The sequence below is a fragment of the Bos grunniens genome, chromosome 18 (genome assembly GCF_055505025.1).
Source record: "Bos grunniens cultivar Pamir isolate PY7600 chromosome 18, Bosgru_T2T1.0, whole genome shotgun sequence".
NCBI classification, from domain to species: Eukaryota; Metazoa; Chordata; class Mammalia; order Artiodactyla; family Bovidae; genus Bos; species Bos grunniens.
The window spans coordinates 35437399-35459365 of NC_141182.1; the positions used below are offsets into that span (position 1 = coordinate 35437399).

Consider the following 21967-nt stretch of genomic DNA (forward strand, 5'->3'; position numbering starts at 1 on the left):
CCTGGATCCTGAAGCCTTTGGCCATGTGAAAACGGTTCTTACTAAAGAAGGATGAATGTGTGGAACCCAGAACACCATGCTTTGCACATGGTAAAAGACCACATCCCGAGACCAGCTAAAAGACAGGCATGAGGACTTCTTGATGAAGGGGCTTTCGGTTATTTTAATTTTATTTATTTATTTTAAAACAGATAACATATTCACAAGAAAGAATATTTGAAAGCTTCAAAAGGGAAAAATTTTCTTCCCAGTCCTCTTCCCAGTCACCCTGATTCGAGGGGCAGCCGATATTTTAAGTTTTTCTTTAACTTTCCAAAGATATTCTATGCATGTACAAACAGATATAGTGATGCACATATTCCCTCTTTTTTTTAAAACATTTGGTAACATAATATACATTGTTTTATGCCTTATACTTTTTACTTAATAATACATCCCAGAGATTACTCCAAAGCAGTACCTGAAGAGGCTCCTCATTCTTTTCATGGCTGCACAGCATTCCTTCACAGAGATTAACAAAAATTCATTTAACCAGTGTTCAGAATTGCTTAAAGTCCCACTCAATAACAGATTATAGTAGTTATTTTTGTGTAATGAACCTATAAAAGCCTCTTTTCTCTGCAACCAAAGCCATGCAAAGGTTCAAGAGCACATTTAGTGCAAGACAAAGGTTAAGAATCAGTTTACCCTTGACGGGAAATTATCTTTCTAAGCTCCCTATTCACAAAGAGGCAGAGCTATGACCACTGTAGATATATCTAGTCGGCCAAGGCTAGAATAACAAACATCACAGCTGCACGCTGCACAAAGAGGCCAAACATGCCACACACATTCTGATTAATACTAAACGCCACTTTTGCTCAGATTGAAGCCAATTTTTTTTAAAAGTCAGATTCTTGACAATTGTAATCCATCCTGAGCAAGTCAAGATTTCTAGTGCTTGAAAGGAGTCAATTAGGAAAAAAAACCCTGAGTGATATTAAACACAGATTGGAAAAAAACTGGAAGGTTTAAGTGGTGTTCCCTCTTTGGAAAAAGCCAGCTGCCTTCTTTGTGTCAGAGGCACAAAAAGCAGAGAGGGCCTGGGCAAAACATGGGGACTCTGCCTGCCTACCTGACAGAGTCAGGGTAGTGTGCACCTTGTCACTTAGGCCACTCAAGCCAACAAATGAATTTGGGACCATCTTCTAGAATCCACTAGCTTCTGGTAGAGGCTTTTGTCCTCTCAACTGTGCCTAGCCCAGGCCTGGGCATGAGCTGCTGGGCAGAAAACAACTGAAAGGGCGCCTGGGTGGTTGAGGAGGCCCACCGGCAGGGCCCAGAGTGCTCCTTTATAAATCTGAGGTTGCTGACTGTAAGCCGAAGTGTCACGCACATCCTATTTATTAAGATACTGCCTCAACTGTCTTCCACGTGGGAGGTCCCTTAAGGCTTTGGCCATTAACATGGTAAAGTGAAAACAGGACCTAGGTTGATGGCAGCCTTCCTCTCCAAAATGCCAGAGTCCCAGACTGGTCAAGCAAAGGCCAATGGGAGTGAGGGCTACTGAGGCGTATCCCCACAGGGAGCAAGCTCAGGTCGCTTGGTTCTGACTGTAAACAGTTCAAATTCCATGAACGACAATCACTTGCCAGTTCATTTTTGGAATGGAAGCCCATGCCATCCCGGCCCAGTGGCTACCTTTTAGGATCCTCCACCCAATGGCTTGGCTTGGCGGGTAGGCAGCCAGCAAACAAAGTCCTCTCCAGCCTGCTGGCTGCCACCATGATTCTCATCACAGAATGGATCAAGAGACCAGGACAAATGTTCTCTTAGCCAGTGACTCACCAGGAAGTCTGTTCATGTTGACGCCTTGAGCTGAGAGTCCTATTCCCATGTACCTTTGAAAAAGCACACACACAAACATTTTGGTTAACAAATGGGTTACGCATCTCCCTTCTCAAATATTTCTTGGTAAAAGAAAAACAGGAAAAGCAATGAAGGCAGAGACTCCTTTAACACACTAGTGGATCTTGGAGAACCTTTGTATTTTGATTTTCTAATGGAAATCTCTCAATGCCTTAAGCAGCTGGAAAAACAGGAGGCAGTGTCTACAACCAGGAATCACTGGCTTCAGTTTCAGAGCAAAGTTTCCTGGAATCACTGCTTCCCGTCCTTTGGCTTCTGGCTCCCAGCTAAGGCAGTGGAATCTATTCCCAAGAAGTACCTAAAGTAAGTAGTTCAATCCTACGGAGTGTTTGGCAGAATAATGCAAGTTTAAGCCACAGGGACAAGCCACTCTTCAGCAAGAACCAAGACATGGAAAAAGTACAGCCAGCTGGATCCATATAGAGTCATAAATACCCCTCATTACACAGGGTTTCTTCTCTTTTTTTTTTTTTTTTTTTTAGGGTTTCTTCTCTTGAGGTCTCCAAACTAACTACCCTGCCCCATATATTCACCAATGGCCTCTTTAATCATCCAAAGCTGAAGGTGACAGTGTGTGAGGCCACAGAGACCCACCCTCTACTCCTTCCACCCAGGAACCTAACCAACCAAGGCTGCCACAGCCAGGTGGGACCCGTGCTGGGCAACTCTGTCAAAGATATCTCAGTTGCACTCGTGAGAGGGAAGGTCAGAGAAGGGAATGAACAGGTTTTTTTAGTCTATATAGTTGTAGTATACAAAGACACAGTAAGGTATTTCCCCAAGAACTCAGAAACTAGAGAAACAAGTCACCACCATCTAAGTGTAAAATACTAGAAACCCACATACGATGCCTGCTGTTAACCACATATGAGCATCAACATGTGGCTGAGAAGATCACAACAGTAAAAACACCAACCAAGATGGCTAAGGTGTAACTTTTGGTTGCATAATAATGTGAATGTACTTAATGCCACTGAATTGTTCACTGAAAAATAATTAAAATGGTAAAATTTATGTGATGCGTATTTTACCACAATAAAAATGTTTTTCTTGTAAAGCAATCACATGGGGTTGCCTTATTTTGACCATTTCCAAGTAGCTGGAAATTACATTCCAACTGCTCCCTGTTGTAATTGTGCAAGGAACCACCTCACATACGTTTCTCCATCTTGGACTCTTCTCTTCCTCTTCTGGCATGTTCCATGAAACATATGGACCAGTATCCTAACACTACCAGAGTCCCCACCACATGGTGCTCCAGAATCTGCGAGCCTTCCATCTGCAGTAAACTGAATGTCCTTCTCTGACTGGCTGCAACAATGGGTGTTGGAGGAGAAGAAAGGAAGGGTCTAACCTACCCATTTTCCCCTGAAGCCAGCTTTCGCATCTTTGTGGGCAGAACCCATGAAAGACACCAATCAACACATGGCCCTAATAACTGGCCTGCAAGGGTTAGGGGAAAGGAGAGGGAAGGGAAGGGAGAAAAGGGGAAGGAACAACACTTTAAAGAAAGGCTTCTATGGTTCAAAGGATTTGAGACTCTCAAACTGCCTGCTACTTCTTGCCAAAAGGGGACCTTCGGCAACCATCAAGAGCAGAAGGTGTGTAAGCCTGCTGGCAGGATTCCCATTAGGCTAAAACCTGCACATTTTCCCAGAAAAATAGCAGCCCAAATAATCAGCTTCCTGACTTTACATGGAAGAGGCTGCCAAGAGTTGGTCTCCATTCCCTTTATGCCATCTCTGACCAAACAGCAAATGACCCTGACTGCCCTGCAGTCATCAATCAACATATGCAAGTGCAATAGAGCCAGGAGTTTGGAGTTTTCCTAACTTGGATGCCAGGCCACTAATCCTGCCCTGTTTTAGAGCCCAACACCACATGCGATCCCACCCCTCACATTCAGCTTTCCTGACACTAAGATGAAGGCTTATGTGTTTGAATCACATGTGCTTCCTGGGTGACCCCTGACTGCTTAGGGCTACAAATAGGGGAGGTCAAGGGTCATCCAGGGAATGTATGCTTGGCCACTAGCAACAGAGATCTGGTTCCACAACTTCCCAAGAGAACAGGGAACTACTAAGGCACATGTACTCAAACACAAGTTACTTAGGTCTCTCAACAGGAGAAGCCCCTTCCACTTCTGGCAGCTACCCCTCAACACCTTCCTATAGACGCTACCCCACAGCTGGGGCAGTGTTTACCAGCGGATGGTCTGGGAGCCTCTGTACAAACCCCAGGGTCATCTTGAGAATCTGAGTAGGTAAGCTAAGGGTAAAGCACCCAGAAGAGACCGGTCTCCACACTTGAATGTCATGCCCCTGTAAGTGTCGTTGATACAGGGAGCAGCCCCACAGGACCCTAACTTGAAATGTTCATATGAGGTCAAGCTAAGTCAGAGTTCAAAGGGAATGAGTCCCAACTCTTCAAACACTGTGTGACATTAAGTCTTTCCAAAAGTATGACGTCCTAAAATTTCAAAAACATGCAGCCTTCTAGCAAGTATTCATACACTTGAAAACTGTTATCCAACCAGGTTAAGATAAGCAAAGAGGCAAAAAAAAACTATAAGGACACTAAAAAACACTGGATTGTACACTGTGAGTGAGCGGACTGTATGGTATATTACTTCTCAAAAACACTCAAACTAGGCATAAAAGGAAACAATCTCAACATAATAAAAGGTCTTATATGAGAAAACCACAGCTAATATTGTATTCAATGGTGAAAGTCTGAAGACTTTTCCTCTAATATCAGGAACAGGAAAGGTGCCTGCTTTCGCCACTTCTATTCAACAGAATATCAGAAGTTCTAGCTAGAGCAATTAGACAAGAGAAAGAAAGAAAAAGGCATCCAAATTGGAAAGGAATGGGTAAAACTATCTCTGTTCACAGATGACATGATTCTATACATAGAAAATTCTACATTCCACAAAAAACTGTTAGAACAAACAAATTCAGCAAAGTTTCAGATATAAAAACAACACACAGAAAACAGCTGTGTTTCAACATACTAATACTGAACAATCAAAAAAGGAAAAGAGAAAATAATTCCATTTACAATAGCATCGAAAGAATAAAATACTTAGGAATTAACTTTGCCAAGAAGGCAAAAAGCTTATACACTAAAACCCCTAAAATGTTGCTGAAATTTAAAAATACACAAATAGTGAGCTCCTTGGCAGTCCAGTGGCCAGTAGGACTTAGCACTTTTGCTGCAGGGGGGCTGGGTTCAATCCCTAGTTGGGGAACTAAGATCCCACAGGCACATGGCATGGCCGAAAAATACATTTTTTTAATTTAAGTAAATAAATAAACATAAAAAGACACAAATGGAAAAACATCTGCCCATACATGGATTGGAAGACAATATTGTTATGATGTCAATACCATCCAAAGCAATACACAGAATCAATGAGGGTGTTAAAAAAAAAAGTTAGAATCATATTTTTTTATTTCAAAACTTACAAGAAAGCTACAATAATCAAAACAGTGTTGGTACTGGCATAAAGATAGTATGGTGGATGACTACAACCCTAGAGTCCAGTTCGTCCACTGGAGGCCCTTCGAGTACTATGATCTCGTAAAGGAAAGCAGGCCATCCTTGAAGGCCTGGATCTCGGGACATCTAAAGAGGAATGCCTGTTTTACATGGAATTACCAAGGAAAAAGGAGGTGAGCATTTGCTTCCTTCTTGGTAAAAGGTCAGTCAATGCTAGGAACACTCAAAGACACAGGAGGCAAAATGGGCTCTCGCTCCCCAAGCCAGTGACTAGAATAGACAGAGCTTAGCTCCCCGACAGTTCATATGTCCACCAGGGCTTTCTTTTCAAGCAGCAGGATACATCTGAGGAGCTTGCAGGAAAAGTTATTTACCTTATAAAACAACTGAAAGTAAGCTAAACCCATCTGAAGACTATCATGTGTCTATCACATTAGACACAGTAAGTATAGAGAGACAACCGACAAGCTACCTGGCAGGGAGGCCATCGGTCGGCATCCACCTTAGTCTCTATCCTTTCCTGCAAAAAAACACGTGAGCCTGAAGAGTGACTCTGCCTCTCTGTCAGGCTCTAGAGAAGAGGGCGCCAAGTGGCCCTGCTTGGGCCAAGCTGGGTGGGGATCCACCGGAGAGCAGGACAGAGCAGGCACGGTGGCAGCAGTGGCCCTTGCAGACCACCGCCAGGTCCGCCCTGGGGCGGCAGAGGTAAACTGGGGCCCTGCAAGATGACTAGCCTTGAGAATGGACTGGTGGCCTCCGGGGCCTGTGCTGCCCCCCACCCGCTCTGCTGACTCTCCCACAAAAGCAACAGCCCACTGGATCCACTGCAGTCATGCGGAGAGTCTTGAGAACACTCCAGGCGGCTTGCATTCTTCTCCTTTCTCTTTAGTTTTCCAGATTTTCTACAATTAACATAAATTACTTTGAGAGTCATGAAAAAATCATTTTCAAGAGCCAGCTGATGGCTGCACACTGAGGAGGTTGCTGGCTCTCAGCCATCAGACTCTCTCTGGGCTGTCCCAGCGCAACATTTCAATACCAGGGAGACACAGTGGGGGACTGGGCCTTCGTGTCAGCTTCTCGGTATTCTTATTTCCCTGAACCTTGACAGGAGAGCGGAAGCTGCATGTGAAGAGCACACTCGCAGAAACAAACTAAAAGGGTCCAACTCCATGCTCAGCAGAGGAGCTGGGGCTCTGGCTCACACGGCCCCTGGTGCATCCTAAGCACCTCAGAGAGCACACCCTCGGGAGACCCCGCGGACACAGTGACACAGCCTCAGCACAGCTCTAACCGACTGGAGATTTTTCCATGACCCAGGCCAGCCTGGGGGCGGACAGAGGACAGGACCTTAGAAAGCAGGCCTCTGGACTCTCACACCCTCTGGAGATGTACAACAAGGCTTGGAGGGAGGAGACCACCCTTTGCTGTAAGCCCCCACCCAGACAGGAAAGACAGCTTGGAGTACTCCATCCAAGGAACCTCTTTGGCAACAAGTCTGATATTCCCTTCCTGCCTCCTGAAGAGAAGCACACGAGGATTCTAAAGTGACAGGGACACTTGGCAGCTGGGCTCCAGAGACAACACCTCAGACTCTGAAGCCTGGCCTCAGACACTCCAGCCTAACTCAGGACTATGAGTCTTGGATTTCGCCCCACAGCTCAGGTTCCCTGTCAGAAAAAGACAGGTTGGACTAACAGTCTCCTAAGAGCTTTCCTAGCTCTCACCTAGAGACTTCAGCTCTGGGCCGAATAATGTTTGGGTACTGTTCCAAGTGTGCTGAACCCAGATGCAAGCTCAAAATGGTAGAGACCCTGGAGCAGTGATCAAAAGCCAACAAGAAAAGACACCAAAAGAAAAGGAAATTATAGATCAATACACCTTCTGAATGGAGATGCACAAAATTTCAACAAAACTATAGCAAACCAAATTCAACAACATTAAAAGGATTAATACCACAACCAAAGGGGATTTATGCCAGGAAGTCACAGGCAATTTAACATAAGAAAATCAATGAATATAATAAACCACATTAACAGAATGAAGGGGAAAAAAAAAAAAAAACCACACGATCATCTCAATTGATAGAAAAAGCATCTGAAAAATCCAACACCCTTTGATAAAAACACTCAGAAAACTAGGAACAAAAGGGAACTTCTTCAATATGATAAATGGCATTTAGGAAAAATTCACAGCCAACATACCCAATGGTGAAAGACTGAAAACTTTTACCCTAAGATGAGGAGCAACACAAGGAGTCGACGTTTCACCACTGCTATTCAACACTGTACTGGAAGTTCTATTCAGATTGATTAGACAAGAAAAGAAAATAAAAGGTAAAAATTGGAAAGGAATAAGTAAAACTATTTCTATTTGCAGAGGACATGACCCTACCTATAGAAAATTCTGTATAGAGAGAATCCCAAATGATATACAGGAAGCTTACTAGAGTTAATACATACCCAAATTGAAGGATACAAAATCAACACACAAAAAGCAGCTGTGTTTCTATATACTAACACTGAACACTTAAAGGAGAAAATTAAGACAACAATTCTATTTACAATAGCATCTAAAATCAAAAAAACAAACAAAACCCTCAGGAATAAATTTAACCAAGGAGGTGAAAACGCTTGTACATGAAAAATTATAGAACATTGCTGAAAGAAATTAAAGAAGACAAAAATAAATGAAAAGACATCCTGTGTTCATGGACTGGAAGACTTCATATTGTAGATGGAAAGTGTTGTTAATACGTTCTAAGTTGGTCTACAGATTCAGCACAATCCCTGCCAAAATTCCAACAGTCTTTTTTGTAGAAGTGGAAAAGAGAACCCTCAAAATCCATACAGACTTGCTAGGGACCCCAAGTAGCTAAAACAATCTTAAAGAAAGAGCAAAGTTAAAAGATTTGTTTCCTGATTTCAAAACTCACTGTAGAACTAGCGTAACCGAAACAGTGCGGCACTGGCACAGGCAGACACGTAGGCTAGCAGGAGAGAACTGAAAGTCCGCAAGTGCATTTACACAGCCAAATCACTTCCAACAAGGGTGCCAAGTCCACTCAATGGGAGAAGAGGAGTCTCCTCAAAACTTGGTGCTGAGACAACTGGATCTCTACTTCATAGCTTGTATAAAAATTAACTCAAAACAGACCAATGATCTTAATATAAGAGCTAAACAAAAAAACACTTAAAAGATTCATGACTGGTTTAGGCAATGGATTCTTAGATACGACACCAAAAGAAAAAACAGATGAATTGGACTTCATCAAAATTAAAACTTTTATGCATCAAAGGTCATTATCAAGAAAGTGAAGAGAGAATTCTCTGGCGGTCCAGTGCTTAGGACTTCACACTTCCAATGCAGGGAGCACGGGTCTGATCCCTGGTTGGGGAACTAAGATCTCACAAGCTGTGCAGGAAGGTTAAAAAACAAAGAGTGAAAAGACAACTTGGAAATGGGAGAAAATATTTCTAAATCATAGCTTTATGAGGATCTAATATTCAAAAATATACAGAATTCCTACAACTTAACAACAAAAAGACAAAAAACTCAATTATAAACTAGCCAAAGGACTTGAGTAGACATTTCTCCAAAGAAGATATACAAGCGGCCAATAAATACATGAAAAGATGCTCAACATTACTAATCCATTAGAACTGCAAACCAAAATGAGATACTAATTCACACATAGGATGGGGAAGGAAATAAAGAAGAATAAGAGGAAGGGAGAAAGGAAAAAGGAAGTAAGTTATTGGTAAAAAAGTAAAGAAATTAGAAATTTCACACATTGCTGGTAGAGATATAAAACTGTATAGCCACTGTGGAAAACAATCTGGTAATTCCTCAAAAAGTTAAACAGAACAATCAAGCAAATTTTTTTTTCCCTGTCTGCACAAAGTGCAAAGCCCCAACTGCTCAGCCACCAGAGAATTCTTAAGTATACACTCAATCAAGCAATTCTTAAGTATACACTCAAAAGAATTGAAAAGACAAACTCACAGATACTTGCATGCCAGTGTTCATTATACCATTACTCACAATAGTCAAAGATGTAAAAAGCTCAAGTGTCCATCAACAGATGAATGGATAAAGAAAATGTGGTAAATATAAACAAGCCATAAAAAAGTAAGATTCTGACACAGGTCACAACATAAGATAAACCCTGCAAACATTATGCTAAATGAAATAAACCAGACATAAAAGGACAATGCTGTATGATTCTACTTTTATGAAATATCTACAATAAGCAAATTCATAGAGACAGAAAGGAGATTAGAGGTTACCAGGGGCTGGGAGGAGCCGGGCGGGGGCGGGGGGGGGGGGGGGGCGGGGGCGGTGGTGGATGAGGAGTTATTGCTTAATGGGTACAGAGTTTCTGTCTGGGGTGATAAAAAAGTTCTGGAAAACAGTAGTGATAGTTGCACAAGTTGAACACAATTAATACCACTGAATTTTACACTTAAAAATTGTTAAAATGGCATGTTTAATGTTGTATTTATTTTAGCACACACATGGGAGTCACCAAAAACACCCATATGGCCCTGTAGGCCAGCATTAGCCTCATCTGGCTTTTCCGGATGAGACAAGTAGGGCTTGGCACAGAGCTCAGTGGAAAGCATCAGAGTATCCAGGCCTCGTGTCGGGGCCAGAAGAAAGAAGTCCCTCACCATAAGCACACAGCACGTAACAAGAGTGAAGAATACAGACCTAGCTCTTTTTTTTACTTTTATCAACTTCCCCTTTGAGGAAAGGTGGATTTTATGGGCTGGCAAGCCCAGAGACACTTTTAACAAATGTTACATTAGATATATGAACCAATGACTATGGGATCTGAACTTTTTTTTTCCCAGCCACGCTGCACAGCTTGAGGGAATCTTAGTTCCCCAATCAGGGATCCAACCTGGCCTGGCAGTGAAAATGCTGAGTCCTAACCACTGGACCACCAGGGAATTCCCTGAACATTTTTAATTTAAGCTCCATCAATTAACTGTCTCCAGGCCCACAGAGCTCTGGTAGGATGTGACAAGGAGAGAAGGGACAAGCTCCTGAGCCTCAGGGCTGAGATGGCTCTTGCGGGCTGCAGGAAGGTAGTTTGGCTGCCGAGCCTCCCAAGTCAAAGGGTCTGTCACCACTGCCCCGTCCCCTGCGTCAGCCCCGCAAGGTGCTGCTGGAATCTCACCAGACAGTTTCATCCTGACATCTAACACCTCAGCCACAGATCGGAAGGCTGGCAATCTTGTTCATATCAGAATCTGCCCCAGATAAGAAATCAACACCTCCACATCAGAGGGGACCTCTGGGGTCATCACTGACTCAATGGACATGAGTCTGAGCAAACTCCAGGAGACGGTGAAGGACAGGGAAGCCTGGCGTGCTGCAGTCCATGGGGTCGCAGAGAGTCAGACACAACTTAGTGACTAAACAACAACAACTGGGGTCATAGTTACAAAATGATCCATGGGAGACATTTCAGGAAAAACCCCAACTGACACTTAGTTCTGAAATGAGGGCTAATATTTGATGCTGGGGATTTTAGTTTGTGGTCTGATGGGCCTGCTTAAAGCCACAGTCCATCAGGACACTTGCACCTCAGGTACAAGCTTCTTCTCCAGCAGTCATCCCTCTACCCTGGCCCTCTGCCAAGAAGCCACCCAGTGACCCACTAAGCCCAACTCTGTGTAGCCCACTGACTCCCCCAAGAGGAGGGGTATTACAGAGATGAATGGACCCAACCCAGCAACATAAGGAAGACCATATCTGAAGGCAAAGGAGTCATGAGACAGGACGTGCTTGCAGGGAGGAAGGCGGTTTTGAATGTGTCCGGAGACCCTCATGCATCCAACACCACCAGCACCATCAAAGCACCCAGAGAGCCCACGACACAGGAACAGACAGAATAGCCCCCATGGATGGCTCTAGGAAGGTTATTCATAACCCTGGACTCTGCCTCCTTCCTTAAAGAATCTCTTGGGAGACTCAAGGACCAAGCCTTGAATTTACAGAGCTTATCATATTCCAGCATATTACCAAATATGCTGCCCTTAACTGTAATAGCACATTGGCACCCCACCTTAATGTGAGCAGGTTCTTCCCAGACCCCCACAACCCATAAGCTCCAGACACTAACCTCTCTGGCACTGTGTGTCAAAGCTGGAGCAGAGCTGAGTGTGGACACAGCAAATGCTCTTAGGTTCTCAGATAGTACCCTTAGCTCCCTAGTTATAGGTATTCATCCAGAAACTGGCCTTGAGTTTGCTTCTTTGTAAGTCAGCACCTTTTCATCATTCTCAGCACAGGGTTCTATTCAAGTAGCCTGCCATTACCTGGAAACTAAGTCCTAATGATTTTGATTTAGGTCATACCTGAATGGTCTAGTGTTTTTCCCTACTTTCTTCAATTTAAGTCTGAAGTTGGCAATAAGGAGTTCATGGTCTGAGCCACAGTCAGCTCCTGGTCTTGTTTTTGCTGACTGTATAGAGCTTCTCCCATCTTTGGCTGCAAAGAATATAATTAATCTGATTTCAGTGTTGACCATCTGGTGATGTCCATGTGTAGAGTCTTCTCGTGTTGTTGGGAGAGGGTGTTTGTTATGACCAGAGCATTTTCTTGGCAAAACTCTATTAGTCTTTGCCCTGCTTCATTCCGTATTCCAAGGCCACATTTGCCTGTTACTCCAGGTGTTTTTTGACTTCCTACTTTTGCATTCCAGTCCCCTATAATGAAAAGGACATCTTTTTTGGGTGTTAGTTCTAAAAGGTCTTGTAGGTCTTCATAGAACCATTCAACTTCAGCTTCTTCGGCATTACTGGTTGGGGCATAGACTTGGATTACTGTGATATTGAATGGTTTGCCTTGGAAACGAACAGAGATCATTCTGTCGTTTTTGAGACTGCATCCAAGTACTGCATTTCGGACTCTTTTGTTGACCATCATGGCCACTCCATTTCTTCTGAGGGATTCCTGCCCGCAGTAGTAGATATAATGGTCATCTGAGTTAAATTCACCCATTCCAGTCCATTTCAGTTCGCTGATTCCTAGAATGTCGACATTCACTCTTGCCATCTCTTGTTTGACCACTTCCAATTTGCCTTGATTCATGGACCTGACATTCCAGGTTCCTATGCAATATTGCTCTTTACAGCATCGGACCTTGCTTCTATCACCAGTCACATCCACAGCTGGGTATTCTTTTTGCTTTGGCTCCATCCCTTCATTCTTCCTGGAGTTATTTCTCCACTGATCTCCAGTAGCATATTGGGCACCTACTGACCTGGGGAGTTTCTCTTTCAGTATCCTATCATTTTGCCTTTTCATACTGTTCATGGGGTTCTCAAGGCAAGAATACCGAAGTGGTTTGCCATTCCCTTCTCCAGTGGACCACATTCTGTCAGATCTCTCCACCATGACCCACCCATTTTGGGTTGCCCCACAGGCATGGCTTAGTTTCACTGAGTTAGACAAGGCTGTGGTCCTAGTGTGATTAGATTGACTACTTTTCTGTGAGTATGGTTTCAGTGTGTCTGCCCTCTGATGCCCTCTTGCAACACCTACCATCTTACTTGGGTTTCTCTTACCTTTGGCGTGGAGTATCTCTTCACGGCTGCGCCAGCAAAACGCAGCCAATGCTCCTTACCTTGGACGAGGGGTATCTCCTCACCACCACCCTTCCTGACCTTCAACATGGGACAGCTCCTCTAGGCCCTCTTGTGCCCACAGGACTGGAAAAGGTCAGTTTTCATTCCAATTCCAAAGAAAGGCAATGCCAAAGAATACTCAAACTATCGCACAATTGCACTCATCTCACACGCTAGTAAAGTAATGCTCAAAATTCTCCAAGCCAGGCTTCAGCAATATGTGAACCATGAACTTCCTGATGTTCAAGCTGGTTTTAGAAAAGGCAGAGGAACCAGAGATCAAATTGCCAACATCTGCTGGATCATGGAAAAAGCAAGAGAGTTCCAGAAAAACATCTATTTCTGCTTTATTGACTATGCCAAAGCCTTTGACTGTGTGGATCACAATAAACTGTGGAAAATTCTTCAAGAGATGGGAATACCAGACCACCTGATCTGCCTCTTGAGAAATTTGTATGCAGGTCAGGAAGCAACAGTTAGAACTGGACATGGACCAACAGACTGGTTCCAAATAGGAAAAGGAGTACGTCAAGGCTGTATATTGTCACTGTGCTTATTTAACTTATATGCAGAGTACATCATGAGAAACGCTGGACTGGAAGAAACACAAGCTGGAATCAAGATTGCCGGGAGTTGGAGAAGGAAATGGAAACCCACTCCAGTACTCTTGCCTTGAAAATCCCATGGGTGGAGGAGCTTGGTGCAGGCTACTATCCATGGGGTCGCAAAGAGTTGGGCACGACTGAGCGACTTCACTTTCACTTTAGAACCATAAATGTAATTGGTTTTCCTACCTTTTCATGCCAATTTATTCCATTAAAAATAGAATACAAAAAAAAAAAAAAAGATTGCCGGGAGAAATATCAATAACCTCAGATATGCAGATGACATCACCCTTATGGCAGAAAGTGAAGAGGAACTCAAAAGCCTCTTGATGAAAGTGAAAGTGGAGAGTGAAAAAGTTGGCTTAAAGCTCAACATTCAGAAAACGAAGATCATGGCATCCGGTCCCATCACTTCATGGGAAATAGATGGGGAAACAGTGGAAACAGTGTCAGACTTTATTTTTCTGGGCTCCAAAATCACTACAGATGGTGACTGCAGCCATGAAATTAAAAGACGCTTACTCCTTGGAAGGAAAGTTATGACCAACCTAGACAGCATATTCAAAAGCAGAGACATTACTTTGCCAACAAAGGTTCGTCTAGTCAAGGCTATGGTTTTTCCTGTGGTCATGTATGGATGTGAGAGTTGGACTGTGAAGAAGGCTAAGCACCGAAGAATTGATGCTTTTGAACTGTGTTGTTGGAGAAGACTCTTGAGAGTCCCTTGGACTGCAAGGAGATCCAACCAGTCCATTGTGAAGGAGATCAGCCCTGGGATTTCTTTGGAAGGGATGATGCTAAAGCTGAAACTCCAGTACTTTGGCCACCTCATGCGAAGAGTTGACTCACTGGAAAAGACTCTGATGCTGGGAGGGATTAGGGGCAAGAGGCGAAGGGGATGACAGAGGATGAGATGGCTGGATGGCATCACTGACTCGATGGACGTGAGTCTGAGTGAACTCCGGGAGTTGGTGATAGACAGGGAGGCCTGGCGTGCTGCGATTCATGGGGTTGCAAAGAGTCAGACACGACTGAGCGACTGATCTGAATGATTTTGAAAGCATTGAATTCCATGTAATAAACCCCCTACCTGCTTACAGTACCTGAAATCATTTTCTCTTCTCTGCAATGTTCCCAAATGATACAGCATACATAACAGCAATAACCTGCATTTGTTTAAATCTGCATCTCTCTGTCCCCTCTGCTATTTTTAAAATGTACACTGTGTCAGGTGTTGCAAGAGTATTCTTTTACAGTTAAAAAAAATTATAGGTAAAATAAAAATACATTTTGGTTAAAAAAAGAAAAAAGGCAAGGCATATATAACTACCAATAAACTCCTGGCACAACAGTTGATACTAAAAGAGAACCCTGTATAAAATAGCCCATGCCAATTTCAGACACATGGCTTTGTAAACTGGGTTATAACCAATTCTACTCAGCAGACTGTCTCCTCTACTTCTTTCCTCTTGGTTCAGCTTGACCTCAGCAAAGTCCTCCAGAAGACAAGAGCTGAGCCCTCGGACCATCGGGGCACACTGCCTTTCTCCTCTCTCCACCTCTTCTCATCTGAAATTGTCTCTGCCCCAAGGACCAGTAGGTTTCTGTATCATATGAAACTCTGACAAAAAGACAGTAGCTGCCTGGTGTGCTGGGCAGTAAGAAAACTTCTGGGGCTCTGTCTGGACAAGAATGAGTGCTGCTATTGGTCCATAATGTTTTCCACGGAAGCTGAGCAGACAGTGCAGGTATTTGAGCCTTGACACTTGGGGTCCATAACCTAAAGTAAACTTCTCTGAATCCCAAGCCATCTCTAAGGTCCAAGAGGTAGGAGCGGCAGAGAGCATGTGAAGAACACAAAGACTTACCCCTCCCCTGCTTCCCTAAACAGTCCAGAGCATATTTTAACTAGCCCTTTCCTGACACGGGGCTGGGCCCTGTTCCAGCAGCAAGCCCCCCACCCCACTGCTTCTTTTCTAGCAAGAGTCACAACCTCACATTTCAATTACAACAAAACACCAAGGATCTTGGAGCTAGACAGATTTCTAGGGAGGCAGAGGAACATCCTTGCATTTAGACGTGGTGTTATCCACCCCTCTCCTAGTGGTCAGTCCCTTCTTTCTAACTGACCTCTGACTATAGAGACCCACTCTGGGGCCCCTGATTCCTTCTCAATGGTCCCAGAATAGGATGGCACATGGTGCCTGAAGTGCAGAGCTGCTGAGCCCATCCTCCTATTTGCTCCACTCCAAGGAGCTCCTGCTGCCCTTCTAATGGGAAATCCCCCTTGCATGGCGACCTATCCAGGAAACAGACCAAACATGCCTGAGAACAAAAAATAATGGGGGTGTGGCGGAGGGGCTGGGGGAAGGCGTGAAGTGAATTTTAGAAATTTCTCTACAGGCTGATCCTTGACAAGGAAGTCCCCAGTTTTGAAGAAAGAAGCCACACTCCCCACTCTCAGCTCACCGGTGGAGCCTGGGTGGTGACATACAATGGGCAGAGAGGTCTCAGGGAAGCCCACATGTGCTCAGGGCAGGAGTGGGTCTTACCAGAAAAGTGGACACCACATGGACTCCAGTCTTCTTGCTCTAGGCCAGATCACACCTGAGTACACCCACCCAACTAGACCTGGACTTTAACACCCAACACAGGTCAGTGATACAAGGCTCCAAGCTGCTCCAGAGCCTCAACATGCTGGGTCTCCAGAAACAGTGCCACGCGTTACTAGGGAGAGATGCAGTCAGTGTCTGCCCAGGAGGCCATCAGCACTGGGGGGTAGTCAGCGCGAACAAGGAACCACCGTCAGCAGCCGCCTTGGGCAAAGACAGCACCAACTTCTCAAGGTTGGCAGGACAAGGCCTTCCCCAGGTCCACAGATGGGCACCAAGTTTCTCAACTGCACTGTACACAGCAGAGACTGGAGTGGGGAATCCCAGGGTTGAGGGGCCAGCCACAGGCTGCCTCTCACTGGAAGGCCTGTGCTCAAGTGGCTCACCAAACCAGAAACATGGCAGGTGAGGTCTTAATTGGGTGAGTGGATCTCTGAGTCTGGATGGAAAATTCTGGACAGTATTGCCTTTCAGATGGGACTTAACAAATCAGAGTACCAGAGAATACCAGCACACACAGAGGCCTTCTGCCTCTGAGAAGTCACTCTGGCTGCCAGTCTTCAACCTCCTGCCTCCGCATCCCACCAAACAGGAGAGAGGCCAGCCAAGAGAGAGAAAAGATAACTGCTGGAGGGAAGCCACAGCTGGAATCGAGGACCTAAAAGCACCAGCCTGCACCGGACTGGGATCTCAGCCAGCTGGGCCTGGTGGAACCAGACCAGTGGAGTCTCTTCTCCCCTATCCATGCTCAAAAGTGCAGGCAGATCCAAAATCCTCATACATTGCTGTCCTCAGGATAAGGCCAAGCTCCTTAGCCAAAGCACACTGGCCACGTATTTCTGACCTGGTCCCTGCCTCTCTCATGCTCCGTGTTCCCCATCTTTTGATGCACTGCTCCCTCTGTCTAGGGTCTCGCTTCTCGCTTTGTTCACCTGGAATGCTCCAATCTGCCCTTCCAGATTCAGCATCCTCACTTCTTCTATGAAGTTTTCCCAAATTCTCAGGTACAGGAGGAAGTCCAACCTCTGGGCCACCCCTGGGGACGGCACACATCATGGATGGGCTTCTGCTACACCACCCTGTGAGGGCATGTGCACAGGCATACCTGCCTCCTCTCCAGATGGGCCTCAGGCCTGTGTTCCTGGGGCCCAGGCCTGGGACCGGGACAAAACGATGCATGCTTCGCTGTGATGTGGAGAATTAATGATGACCACACTGCTGACTGGCCAAAGAAAGTCAGCTACAAGTGCGAGGAAAGGCAGGCTGGCTGTGGCCAGAGGGCCAGAGGGCCTGAGCACCAGCTGCAGAGGAGAGGAGACCCCCCACCCCCCCCATTCCATCCGGTGCTCTAGCCCAGGCTTGCTGTTCTTGGGCAGAGCCACTCATCACATGTCAGAAGGCCGCCACCACTGCTGCTGGGATGATGTTACAGTCTATTTTGAGGGTCACACTGGAGCATCTGTCAGCCTGGCCAGCCACACCCTCTATGTGTCATCACTAAGAGCCGGAGACACCCAAAGGTCCACAAACTCTGCCTGAGCACGTCACTCCCCAGGGACCCTCGGTTTCAGGGCCTCCTTGGCTTCCTAACAAAATCAACTGAGATGCCCTTATCTCCTGGCACCAGGGGCAGGGCTCTGATGTCTCCTCTTGGGGTTCCCAGCTCTGGTGACTCGGCAAAATGCAGCTAAAACCCGTCAGTGTGAGCCCAGCTCTTAGCTCAAACATAACCCCTTCCTTCTCCAGCCCTCCCTTATATGTGAAGAGCGCCCAGACGTCAAGCCAGTTACCAACCAGGCTCATTTTTAAGTCCAACAGGTCTCACTTGCTGAGAAACTCCTACTCATCCCTCAAAACCATGCCCAGGCTCTGCCTCCTCACGCAGACAACCCTTCAGTCCATTCTTTGGTAGGTAGGCCAAAGGCTTTCTGAGGACAAGGCTGGCCTGTGCAGGCTTTCCTGTTGTTCTCCCTGTACCAAGCATGCACTTGGCACATAGCAGGTACGAATCAATATAATCCTTGAAATGAAATCTAACTGGACACGCTTGAAAGTCAAAGTCACCTCTGACTCTTTGTGACCCTGTGGACTGCAGCCCGCCAGGCCCCTCTCTCCATGGAACTCTCTAGGCAAGAATACTGGAGTGGATTGTCATTTCCTTCTCCAGGGCATCTTCCCAACCCCTGGAATCCCGACCCAGGGATCAGACCTGGGTCTCCCGCATTGCAGGCAGATTCTTTACTGTCTGAGCCATAAGGCAATCAGACACGCTTAGTGTATTCTTCTACAAAAGACATCTTCAGAACAAAGGCCTTTCTGGAAAACAGTGATACTGATGACTCGGTTCATCAACACCTTTTAAAAAGGAGGCCTGTCCCCAAATCTGCAGAAAAACAGGTCTACAGATTCAGCAGAATGTTAAGTCAACCAAGCCCAGTCCACCGCATGCCACACTTCTCTGGTCCCAATCAGCACTAAGCACCTTTTGGCTCTCTAAGAACACTAGGACCTCCTAAGATTCCGACTGGACATTCTCTCCACCCAGGGGAAGAATGCAACAGGGAAAGGTGGCAGCGGCGTGGACGCACGTGTCTGGGATCAGGTGAAGGCACTGACAAGTTAGGCTACTCCACTGCACGCCCTAAGCCCTGTGGCCAGGGTAGGTCGCCAAACATCCCTGGGGCTCAGGGCTCACCCATGAAACAGGTACATCATCATTCACTCCAGCCACTTTCCAGAGATGCATGAAGATGGAACTAGATAATACAGGAAAGCTACACAACCGGTTAACACCTGGGTTGTGGACCAAATCCAGGTCAGAAACACACCTTCAACACTGACGGCAAACAGGAAACAAGCTGATGACTGTCTGCCCTGGAACAGCCCCTGGCCTCCTCAAAACCACAGCTGGCCCATCTGGCTATATCCTAGCCATGAGACGGCTTTCAGTAATTCCATAAAGAGGCCATAGGAGACATTCGTACACCTTTCCTCTGAAAGCGGTCAACTAAAGCAGGCCACCACAAGCATACGTGACTCGCGACCTTTCTATGACTGAGGTTTCCAGGTCAACCTCACAGCTATATTTACCACATGTAAAACTGCTGGGAAAGCTGGGAGAAGATGTTCAACTTTCTGAGGATTTGCAGGCAACACCAACAGTATGACAATCTAGCAAGACACGGGGTCTTTTACAGCAAGATCCACTTATAACTGAAAGGTTAAAAGCCAGGTGAAGGAAATCGGGTCTCTGCATTTAAACACTCCCCTTCTGAAAAACTATTCTCTCCTTTTACTAGCTCAGCTGTTATCCAAAATGATCCATTTTCCTGCCTACAAGGTTAGGACGTGCCAATCCACTTCTTTGGCAGTGTAAGACTGAAACACCAACGTTTCAGTCTACACTGCAACTATTTTTGCCGTGTTTGTTTCATCTTAAGAGGCCATTCTTATTCATGTGAGTTCAAGCACATTAAATGTATGTGCTTTTATCAGACAGCGGAAAGGGAAAATAGAAAGTTCAAAGTGAAAATCGTTCAGTCATGTCCAACTCTTTGCAACCCCATGGACTATATAGTCCATGGAATTCTTCAGGCCAGAATACTGGAGTGGGTAGCCTTTCCCTTCTCCAGGGAATCTTCCCAACCCAGGGATTGAACCCAGGTCTTCTGCATTGCAGGCAGCTTCTCTAACAGCTGAGCCACAAGGGAAGCCCAAGAATACTGGAGTGGGGAGTCTATCCTTTCTGCAGTGGACCTTCCCGACCCAGGAATTGAACCAGGGTCTCTAAAGGGCACCGATCGGGACTTCCCGGGTGGTCCAGTGACGAAGATTCCACGCTCCCAATGCAGGTGGACCTGCATTCAATCCCGGGTTGGGGGGCTAAGGTCCCACATGCCATGTAAGACCTGGCACAGCCAAATAAAGAAATATATTTAAAAACAAATAAATAAAGAGCTCCGATAATATAAACTTCCTATCTGTAAATTCACTACATGGAGATAAAAGTAAAAGATGTAATAGCTCGCCACGGTCAGAATTTCACAGAATTCTGGGATTAAAGGTAGCTCAGATGCTGGCCTAGCTCCCCAGAGGACAGACAAGCAGATGGAAGCCCTGTTACTACCCACAACCACAGAGCCCTCCCAGGCAGGGATGTTACAACTTCACCGAGGAAGCAGACAAAGCTCCAACTCCAGCAGTCCTGCCCCTAGCAAAGCCCCCTGGCCGTGCATTTTGCATGTACCACAAGGGGGACTGTCCCTTGAGAAAGGAAGTACTCTGAATGCTCAAAAACACACATTCAGGGTAGAAACAAAGATCACTGGTGGGGTTGGCAAACCACCCAAACCAGACCTAAGGTTTGATGAGGAAAATCTTTCCAAGCCAGCTAAAATCATTTTATTTCGTAACTTAAACACCTGCTTTGTGATAATCACCAGAAAAAAAAAAAAGAGGCAAACTAGGAGAAGAAAAGGAAGAGAAATGAAAAATTTCCCCTCTGATTTCCTATATCTGCTTAGATCACCCTAAACTAGGGAGCCTCCCCAGTGCTGACTTTAATGAGGACCTTCCTAAAGCTGGTCCAACTGGTGTTCAAGTCACTGGACTGAAAAACAAGTTTATAAGTAGCAAGGTCACCTGATTCTGACCATGTCCATGCTGTTTACCCTAAGATGACAGGCCAGTGGTTGCCACAGCTTTGATGAATGCTGCAAAGACTCTACTATCTCTTTGAAGCCCCCAGGGGCCTCTATATGACTAAATGCCATAAAAAGGAACCTTGAATACAGCAACAGCGTGAAAGGAGGGAAGTGACAAACATCACACAACGTGGAGGAACTTCATTCTGGACGCTCAACTGTTAATGTAAACTTGTTACTTGTTTCCCTGACTTGTGAGGGAAACAGTCATTACATCATCACCAAAGAGAAGCCCCTCTTCTACAAAATGTACCTACTTGCCATCAAAAGCTACTGCTTAGACCAGTTCATGACCACAGCCGGGTAACAGGCACCCACTACTCAACCCTTTGCAGCTCAGACCCATGCAGCTCAGCAGCTCATACAGGCACAAGCGTCAACCAGGAGACCTCAAACTCTGACCCAGGGAACAGATCAGTGTTGGGGGCAAGGTGGTCAGGAGGGGCTTACCCATCTCTTCCTTTGCTGACAATCTTCACCTCAAAGTAATAAATGCCACAGGCAGCAGGTATGGGATGGGTGGCACGCACTGACGCCGCATCTTTGTGATTTTTGCCATGACCTAATAGAAGAGGACAAGGAAGAAATTTCAGCAGAGGGAGATACAAATGGAAGCCTCATTCCTCTCTGCTCCACGGCAACTTTACCCCTTCACGGCCAGAGGAAGCCCTTGCAGAGTCCAAGAAATAATCAGACAACAACTAAGCAAATACATAAACCTCCCACCTTTGGTTCACCTCCTGCTAAGCACAGCAGCCCTGCCTGGGACTCTGTCCACCACAGAAACCACAGGAGGGTACCTGCAATGTGGGTGCCTACATGAGAGATTTCCTAGTGCTGCTGGCAGACTCCTCAAGACACAGGCAGCCCACTTGGAAGAATAGGGGAGGGAGAGGCAGCCCTGGAAGATGCCCCCACGATTTGGGGCAGAACCTCAGGCCCTGTCTGGGATGGAACCTGCCTGTCTGGCAGGTGAGCAAGCTCATGGACCTCTGGTT

The 21967-nt window shown here is 45.7% G+C and overlaps 1 protein-coding gene across 1 annotated transcript in view; it reads right to left on the bottom strand.

Moving 5' to 3' along the window:
• Window positions 1-21967, bottom strand: part of RANBP10 (RAN binding protein 10) — a 61055-nt gene that overhangs the window by 38148 nt on the left and 940 nt on the right. The window contains exons 2-3 of the mRNA XM_086351177.1: window positions 21420-21531; window positions 1828-1880 (exon numbers count right to left, since the gene is read on the bottom strand). Coding sequence (XP_086207303.1) covers window positions 1828-1880; window positions 21420-21531 — 165 coding nt within the window. The remainder of the gene's footprint in view (window positions 1-1827; window positions 1881-21419; window positions 21532-21967) is intronic.